General features: G+C 45.5%; 1 protein-coding gene across 1 annotated transcript; it reads left to right on the top strand.

Moving 5' to 3' along the window:
• The first annotated feature begins 420 nt into the window (after window positions 1-420).
• LOC112454536 (stromelysin-1-like) lies at window positions 421-798 on the top strand. The gene has a single exon (XM_025016001.1). It carries the CDS (start codon window positions 421-423, stop codon window positions 796-798), a length of 378 nt encoding a protein of 125 aa, XP_024871769.1.
• Window positions 799-10409: the final 9611 nt, after the last annotated feature.

Genomic DNA, 10409 nt, shown 5'->3' on the forward strand with positions numbered 1-10409 from the left:
TATTGCGGTAAAAAATATAATAAGAATAGCATTTTTTACATCCAGGAAAAAAATGCATTGAGGAAAAAAATGCATTTTTTATCAAACCGACTCATCCGCCGGAATCGTCGACACAATTTTTCCACCTGAGACCCCCGTCGCCACACCTATCCACGCCGAGAAAGTGCAACAAAAGGAGGATATTGCGGTAATAAATATAATAAAAATAGCATTTTTTACATCCAGGAAAAAATGCATTTTATCAAACCAACTCATCCGCCGAAATCTTCGAGGCAATTTTTTCCACCCGAGACCCACCTATCCGCGCTATCGCTAACAAGCATCTTCGCGTAAACATTCGCATCTGGAACGCTCATCGCGATCGCGCTCAAACCGCAACGCACCGTCATCGCAGTTCCACCGTCTCTCTCGCTCTCGACGATGTGGCTCGCGCGCGTAATCGCGTTAACCGCATGTTTTATCGCCGTGAGGTGCATCAATCCCACGGACGAAAATTACGCGCTCACGTTCGATTACCTGCAGAAATACGGATATCTGACCAAAGATGTGGACGCGGTTCTGGCTCAGAGACGAAACGACGTTCTTCGCAAAGCCGTCGAGGATTTTCAGAAATACTACGATTTACCCAGCGATGGAACGCCTAACAACAAAACGCTGCAATTGATGAGTAAACCGCGATGTGGTTTCCGAGATATCCTGAAGCACGGAAAGAATCTATCCAAATGGCCGAAGACGCACCTGACGTGGGATTTTTACGTAGCCACAGAGAACGAGTTGAGCACGTCGCGGGCATCCTGACATTATAATATCTTGGCGACGCCTACGTCACAGTAACACGAATGTCAAAATAAACGGACCAACTTTCTCGGACAAATTCGAAGGTCCCGGTGGCATGCTTGCCCACGCGTCTTTCCCGACGGACGAAGCGGGATTCCAAGGTACACGTCGACGGAGACGAGCCGTGGCACATTTACGTCAGTAAACATTCCGCGGATAAGTTCTCCCTGCATTACACACTGACGCACGAGATCGGTCACTCTCTCGGATTGTTGCACAATAAGCGCAGAACATCGGTGATGTTCGCGTACACGCCCGACAAGCAGTATCCGGTTAAGCTCGACCAATACGACATTATTGACATTCAACGTTTGTACGGTGAAAAAATTACAAACGAGCCCCCGCAGACGCCGGCGCCGATGCCGCCGCCGCCAATGCCGGACCTGTGCACCCTTGATCGCGTGAATGGGATATTGATTTTGAAAAATCAAATGTACATCTCGTACAAGCGTTACGTTTGGTCGATCAATCTGGACAGTAGGACGTACAATGGATCTTTAGCTCTTTCAAATTAGCTTTCTTCACGACAATTACTCGCGCGTAACCGCCGCCTATCAATCTCCGTCCGGTGATCTCATGGTGTTCGTAGATAATTTGGTATACATGGTTGTTTCAAACTCAAAGGACCAGACACTCATCTGTGTCAGAAGCCAGATTAGCTTCAATGCGGTGCGGGTTAAGGAGGTTCGCGCTCCGTTTAGGTGCGCGGTAGGATCGTAGGATCGCGGAACGGACAAGTTCAGTCAGTTTGAATCTTGTTATTTGTACTGTGAGATAAGTCTTTATTTGCTGAGGTGTCACAAACATGGTTCACGTGAACACCACATTGCTGGCACTTGTTACGCGAATGGCCGTGTCGAACGGTGACACGGCGGATTTACACCAACATGGCCGATCACGGCGCACGGCGCACGAGGCGCTTACAGAAATGATCGCGGAATGTTTTGCACGCGGTAGAACGGCCGACCGCGGCAGCTTATGCGCACAACGTGGTATCTGGGTTTCTCTCGCGAGGGAGGACGGCCGATACGGCGCAGGTCACTCGCACTCGCAAGATTGTACTTAAACTCTCGCGAAGGGTGACGGCCGAGCGCGACGCAGATCACTCGCAATCGGCGAGATTGCACTTGAGCTTTGAACTATCGCGAGGGGTGATGGCTGAAGGCAGCGCAGATCACTCGCAACCCGCGAAGTTGCACTTGTCTCTCGCGAAGGATGACGGCCGAGCGCGACGCAGATCATTCGCAACTTGCGAGATTACACTTAAACTCTCCCGAAGGGTGACGGCCGAGCGCGGCGCAGATCACTCGCAATCGGCGAGATTGCACTTGAGCCTTAAACTTTCACGAGGGGTGACGGCTGAACGCAGCGCAGATCACTCGCGACCCGCAAAGTTGCACTTGTCTCTTGCGAGGGATGACGGCCGAGCACAATGCAGATCATTCGCAGCTCGCGAGATAGAACGATTCTCGCGAGGGGTGACGGCCGATCACGGCGCAGATCACTCGTCACTCGCGAGACTGAATACGGCCGAACACGGCGCTTAACTTTCAAACGGAGAGCACTTAGATGCGTCTCAAAACGTACCGTCCGGTGCGGGCCGACGGATAGGCTAAGTCGACGCGGTGAACCACGATATCGCGCGACGAGCGGGTGTCTTTTACGACACGCGGATGGCAGGTTTATGGCGAATATCTTGTCGCGACGCGAGCGGAGAATCTTGTCGCGGTACGAGCGCGGATCTCGTGTCGACGCGAGCGGAAATGTTGCGGCACGAGCTGAGATCCTGTCGGCGCAAGCGGAGATCTTGTCGCGGAGCGGGCGGAGATCTTGTCGCGTGGCCCACCACCCGGTTCGACGTTTTCTTCGCGGATATAGTCACGTGTGGTTCACCGGCCGGCTACAGACGTACTCTACTGCGCTTCCGGCGGCGCCGCGACGCGAAGATAAAGAACCATGCCAATCGATTTCGATAGATATGCGGGTCGATGTGCGAACGCTCGCAAAATTTGATTGGTCGCGAAGCGCTCCTGAAATCGCGCATGTGGTCGATAAAAATGGGATCGCGGTAGCGCTTCCTCATCCGTCGCGAAGGGCTTGCCGTGCGCGTGAACTCGCCCAATCCGGAACAATGGTTCAATATCCGGAATTTAGTCCGCGGCCAAATTGGCCGAAGACCTTGCAAGAACTCAAATTTCCCGCAAAAACGATAATCAACGGAGCGGTGGTGGAAACACCTACAGAGGACGTTCCTTCGTAGTGTTCAACGGTAACTCGGTGGGCGAGATAGACGAATGTACGAAGAGAGTTACCAAATTTACGCCTCTCGAAGCGACGTTTCCCGGAATACCGACCGGCGTGACGTTGATCTTCCGATACGTCGACGGCAATCTGTATTTCACCACTCAAACGCAGTTCTACAGATTCAACGAATTTACGAATACCGTCACGGCGGCTGGTAAATTCGATCTGCGGATGCTAAATATAGTCTGCCCTAAGGCCGAACTGTTGCAACAGTTGCGCGATCTCCTCGATCGAATCGTACGCCTCAACGATGATTTAACGTCACCGGCGAGCGATTCGGACGATGACGACAACAAACCTTTGTCATCACTCGTGACAAATCCCCAGCCAATTCGTCCACATCCGCATCCCCCTCCTCTAGCTGCTCCCTCTCCTTGCCCCATGTTAGGGCGATAATAGCCGCCTTAAAGCGGTCGTCATCCAATTTCTTAATGGCCCATCTTCGTCTGTGCCTGTTGGCTTCCCGGCGGCGGGCTAGTACCTCCGGGGGGGTGGCACGAACCGTCATCATAATATATTGATGATCGGAGAGCGTCTCCTGGTCCGTTACCACCCTCCAATTGCGTATTTTGCGGGCGACAGGGAGGGTGGCCCATGTTAGGTCCACCACTGACTGTCCCTGCCGCCGCACGCACGTACGTTCGCCTGTCCCCCGCCCAGCATGGTACATGGTACACAATCGCCGCGATTGCGTCATCCGCGATACGCGGAGAAGGATCTAAACAACCTTCGGACCGAGAAAAACAAGAACGAAGAAAGGTGATCGTGATCCGCAAAAAAGACGACCTTGAACGCATTTTTACGCGCTCACTCACACCACCGCCACGCGGGACGTCGACAAGAGCGACCTTGAACGAGTTCGAACAAGTTCGGACGCGCCCGGACGCGCGCGAGCGCGTGAAAAAAATTCGATCGCGATTTCCGCGCGCGGTCGGCAACGCGCGACGCTCCTCTATCGGGAGGGATCGCGATTTCCGCCCCGCTTGATCGATAACGCGAAACCGCCGCTCCGAGCGCCCCCTCGGAACGCCCGCGTCCCCGCCCCGAATCCCATTGGCAACACTGCGGCACGAAATTCCTAATTACCCGCCTAGGGAATTTACGTCTTAGGTACCAACAAAGTACTCAAATCTGATTGGACAGCCTCGAGTCTTTGTCCAGTTACTAGTAAATTGCCTGGGAAATTTTCCCCCCGCAACTCCCCCCCTTCGATGACTCTTAACACCGTCCCTCGTCACCCTCGCCCACCTCTTACGGCGTTTTCTCCGCGTGAGCGAGGCTTCCCCCGCCCCCCCCTAACCGCAAGCCTGGGGGTCGGAGTACCCGTTCTTCCCCTACTAATATAATTTTCATGTTTATACAATATACCTAATATATTGTAATTTAATTAATTGATTGTTTTGTTGACGCACCGGTTATACCGGCACTGACCGCGAGTTATTTCACGGGGAGATGTCAGGAAAAGGATGAAGGCAGGTGCAAGACGATATTCAATGTAATTCTGGAAAAGGTAACTTTATATCTCGAGAGATGCATAAAGACGCCTACTCGGTCCAGCGTCAAGCATCGACTGACTCTTCTTCTTCGCTCTCCGCCAATCCAGGCGTTTCTTCTTGCGCAGAGCGCCACGGCGCACACCAGTATCTCAAGCGACCAATCACATCACACAGTCTTATTCAAGCACGGCGCAACGTTAATCTTACAGTTCGGCCATTCTGCGCATACATTCGTCCCGAATGTCTTAACGGAAATTAACTCTCAAAAATAAAACAAAATATACTTTAATAATACAATCTTTCAATAAAACTTAAAATATTCGCATATATACTTGTTCGGGCGTCGCTTTACGACGGTCGCCCTGAATCTGGATTCCGCTCAGAGTTGAGCGAGAAGCGTGGATAACGCGAGTTGTAAATTCGCGGGAGGAATGAGGATTAAAGCACTCGTAACACAGATTGCACAAAGAAATATATAGTCTTTATTTCAAGAACGGGAAGGACGCGAGGGGGAACAACGGATCGTGCGCCGCGGATTCGGAAATCTTCTGAGTCGTTCGTACTTTTCTGCCAGATATCGCGAACGGAAATCTTGTCTCAGCTTCTCGCATCGAAGCCTCTCGCGTAGCGGAGATCTTGTACGCGTCGAACGGAAATCTTGAACGCGCGGCAGAAGAACAATCGCGAGCGGAGCACGACCGGAAGTTTTCGGACCCCTCGCTAAGTAGCGCACTTAAATTATAACTAACTTTGATCCGCACGTTAAGACGAAACGAACGAATAGCGATTCACGCAGCGATTTACGAGGGAGAGAGCCGTGCTGTCTTTAGACGAGGATTGATACGCGACGATTTTTGGTTATGAGGTCTAGTTCACGACTTGAGGCTAGGAATCCTCAGCAACGACTGACTGTCCGGCGAGCGACTTCGTCGTTTCCTCACGAGGGTTGTTTTTTCAGGAACGAACGCGCGATGAGAGCTGAATCGCGATTCGTCCGTATGGTCACATCACGCGTCAAAACAGCCGTTTCCGTGCTCCGACAAATAAGGGAGCACTCTCGTAACGCGTGATCGCGATCGATGGGCTTCGAGGGCGCGGGGATCGCGGGGAACGTATATTTCGCACAAGTTCGACAGAGCTTGAACAACATAAACATCGGCATTTCTCGATGTGAAATATAATAATGTTTTCGAGCCGATGTTTCGCGTGGAAAAGTTCGACGGATCTCGAACAATACTTTTACTTATTTTTAAACATAAATCACAATATTATTTTATTATTAATTATTCAGACTTTTACTTTTACAATACTGCAATCTTAAATTTATCTGCACACAAAAAACTTAAATTATTTTAAACTTAGGATTATCGCATAAAACAACACTTTTTATATCTTTATTCTGACAAACTTATGACTCTGGTTGTTTTATCCAATGTTTTATTCTATCTGGGGAAAGTATAGAGTTATAATGCCTGGAGGTCACATTGAAACCTGGAATATCTTGAATCATATATCTATTATTACTTAAGGCCTTTGTAACCATATACGGACCCTTATAACACGGTTTTAACTTCTTATCTTCACCAAGTTTTACCGCAGTATCTCTTATCATAACGTAATCTCCCTCTTTATATTGAGTTGGCTTCTTAAGTTGTTTATCATAATAGACTTTATTATAGTTCTTTATTTTATCAGTTACTTCTACAGCCAACTCACTAGCGATATCTTGTTCATTTGATACTTTTAATTCAATTTCTGCCAATTGACTTAAATTTTTAACCAACTCATTATCCGAGTGACTACGTTGCTCATAACCAAAAAGTAATTTTAAAGGAGAAGCCTTCACTGAAGAATGAACTGTATTGTTTATCACAAATTGGATAGATCCAATCGCGGAACACCATGATTGTTGTTCCTCAACAATTCTTTTAAGAGATGCCTTTAAAAATCTATTAACTCTCTCTACTATGCTATTTGCCCATGTAGCATCAACAGCAACTTGACGATGTTTAACATTATGAACTTGCATAAACTCTGAAAATTCATTCGAAGCAAATGCTGTACCTTTATCCGAAACTAAAATATTTGGACAAATGTGTTAAACAATAGTTCCAGATGTTTGATTGCTTGTCTTGAACTGGTAGACTTGACGGAAAACAACCAAGTAAATCGCGTAAACGCATCTACTATTAATAAAATATGCTTGTACCCCTCAACTGACTCCGATATTGGGCCAAAAAGGTTCGTATGCCAAATTCGACATGGGGATTTAGGATTATCTATTTGTAATTCGCCTTCGCGAGGATTAATAGATGCATTTGTCATCATACAAGTCAAACAGTTATCTATATATTCTATTATTTTCTTTCGTAAAGAAGGACACCAATAATTCTCATATATACCTTGGAAGGTTTTGTCAACACCACAATGTGCCATATCATCATGATATACCCGAATAACTTTATTTATCATAACTTCTGGAATTACGAATCTAGGTTTATCCTTTTCTTTATGAAAGACAAGTCCATCTATTAATGTAAATTTTTCATTATCTACAAATTCTAATTTTTCCGCAATATCTTTTAATTTAATATCACGCAACTGCTTATATTCTAGCTCTCTTTCAAGAGGCATTGGTTCTATATACGCAACATCGTTATTATTATCCTCAAACTCTAATTCTTGTTTATTCGATTCACTACAATTAGCATCGACATCTTGCAATAACGACAGCATATTTTCAGATTTATCTTCAACTTCTTCTGTAGTAGCTATTTCTTGAAATAATTGAACTCGATTATTTAATTCAATATCAGATGGTTTACATAAAATTGAAATATTATTCTCTTTAAAGAAATCTAAACCAATAATTAAATCAAAAGAAAATGAGTCGTTATCCAATACTAATAAAGAAATTGATGCTTTCAAATTCGGCAATAAATCCAGAGAAATCACTGTTTGGACAGATCCTAATATATTAACAAAAGTATTATTCACCGCTTTATATCGTTTTATTTTTTCACTCTTTTCTAAATCGACATTTATAAATTTTGCAAAGATCGAAGATTTAATAAATGAAACGGGACTTCCGGTATCTAACGACGCATTCAACTTACATGGAATTTCATTCACCGAAGTTACAATAATACGCGAATCGGAAATTTCTAACTCCCTACCGGAATCTTCATCCACCGCTGCAATCTCCATCTCTTGAACGTCTTCATTCACCGCAGATACCACTGATGCTGGCTTGGCAGTTATCACAGGTGGTGATTGCTCCTTCTTTTTTAATTTGTAACAGTCAGCTCGGACATGGCCTTTTGCTCGGCAATAAACACAAAACACATCTTTGTCCGATTTTGACACTGAGCTATCTTTAGGTACTGTGTCCTCACTATTTTTCATCTTCTCATTCTTGATTTCTTGATGATGAATCTTCCGAGTGGGCTCGGCCGACACCGATGTTATCCGGTGCATTTCTTCCAGGAATTCATCAACTGTTGCACAATGAAACACCGCTGCTGTTTCTCTCAACGATCGGCTTCCGATACCATTAATAAGTAGATGAATGGCATCTTCTTCTGGCAAGTTTAGATTTTTCATCAGCACTAACTTGTCCATGGCGTAATCTTGGAATTGCTCTTTTGGAAAATTCCATCTTCTTGCTTCAACTTTTTGCATGGCCACATGAAACAATATCTTCCGTTTAAATCGACGTATTATGGCTTCTTTAAATATCTGCCATGATTCGATCAACGTTGTTACATTGAGATCAAACCATCTTTTTGCATTTTTGACGAGTTTACTAGAAGCTGCTAAGAGTAACACATCTTCCGAAACTGCATGGATTTGTGCAATTCTCTCTCCAGTCTGAATCCATATTTCTATCTTCTTTTCTTCTGTTCCGGCAAATTCAGGAATTTGGGTCGTCAACAATTTAACAGCGTGTGCGGTTGCCACTGACAAAATCGGCTGGCGACGTGTAATTGAACTATCGGGATCCGCACGTATAACATTAGCTTCACTTGATATATTACGTATTCCATTTTGAGAGTTCTCGCGAGACAAATTAGTTAACTCGACCATCTGCTGCATCATTGCTTGATTTTGACGCTGCTGTTCCTGTTGGTTTCGAGCTTGTTCTCGTTGAAATTCTTGCTGGATAAGCATTTGTTCTTGCTGGATACGCCTTTGTTCTTGCTTATCCTCTTGCTGGATACGCATTTGTTCTTGCTGGAGAAGCATTTGCTCTTGCTTATCCTGTTGCAGAATACGCCTCTGTTCTTGCTTATCCTCTTGCTGGATACGCATTTGCTCTTGTTGAAATCGCATTTGTTCTTGCTGGAAACGCCTTTGTTCTTGCTTATCCTCTTGCTGGACACGCATTTGTTGTGCCATCCAGGCACAGATTTGAGATAAATCGGATGATTCTGTCGGCGTCGTCGCTGCGACTGTTGATTGCATCGCCTTACTTTTAGTGGCGGCGCGCGTTTCTCTTTTTTGAAGATCGGACGTGGCTTGTCTCTCCAAATGAGACATGATCATGTCTATACAGCGCGATGCATCGCTCGGAGGATTTAGCCCATATTTCTTGGCTTCATCTTGTAGCTCACTCACAGATAACTTTTCTAACTGTTGCCGATCCATATTTTCTTGAATACCGACGACTGATCTTCATAAACTGGCGGGAGACGCTCAAGAATATTCGAGACGTATCAAATGGCGGGAGACCGCTCGAGAACGTTCGACCGTGGTAAGATGGCGGTTGACCGTTGCACCCAAAATGGCGGGGAAACCGTTCGAGAACGTTCGAGACGTAATTTCTCACACACGAATATATGTTTCTTTGCAGCGTGGCAGACCGATATCACTGGTCGCCGATCCACAAATATTAACGTTTTTAACGTCGTTACGACGGGACAACGTCTTTCACTGGATATTACGATAACGATAACGGTCGTTGACCCGAATATTTTCCACGGGATAACTGGCCGGAAATACCGCACTCGAAAATCTATTACAGCCTTGCACGCTGTACTTTACTCGCCCGAGCAAAGGAATGAGGACAGAAGGAAAAAGGGAAATCGGTAGCAAGCCGGATCATTTCACGATAATGGCGGCACACGATGAGAATCCCACTTCTGAACTGTAATTTAATTAATTGATTGTTTTGTTGACGCACCGGTTATACCGGCACTGACCGCGAGTTATTTCACGGGGAGATGTCAGGAAAAGGATGAAGGAAGGTGCAAGACGATATTCAATGTAATTCTGGAAAAGGTAACTTTATATCTCGAGAGATGCATAAAGACGCCTACTCGGTCCAGCGTCAAGCATCGACTGACTCTTCTTCTTCGCTCTCCGCCAATCCAGGCGTTTCTTCTTGCGCAGAGCGCCACGGCGCACACCAGTATCTCAAGCGACCAATCACATCACACAGTCTTATTCAAGCACGGCGCAACGTTAATCTTACAATATATTATCAAATATGACTGAAATTACGAGTTTAGAGCAATTACTTTATTTTATAATTTTTCACAAATTTAATTTTTTTAAGTTAAATTCAGGGCAAATTCACTGTCAAAAATTATTTTGTCGAAATTTTGTTTAAGAAAAAAATAGTAGTAACAGTTATTTACAGTCACTAAATCTACATTTTTTACATTCAATTAGACTTGTAACTATTTGTATACATTTTTTTGTCTTTGGATCTCTAGAAAATTAATATCAGTGTTTTTAAGATTTCCATGACTTTTGGCTGGATCTGTCCCT

The sequence above is a fragment of the Temnothorax curvispinosus genome, unplaced genomic scaffold (genome assembly GCF_003070985.1).
Source record: "Temnothorax curvispinosus isolate PA1 unplaced genomic scaffold, ASM307098v1 QBEX01000501.1, whole genome shotgun sequence".
NCBI classification, from domain to species: domain Eukaryota; kingdom Metazoa; phylum Arthropoda; class Insecta; order Hymenoptera; family Formicidae; genus Temnothorax; species Temnothorax curvispinosus.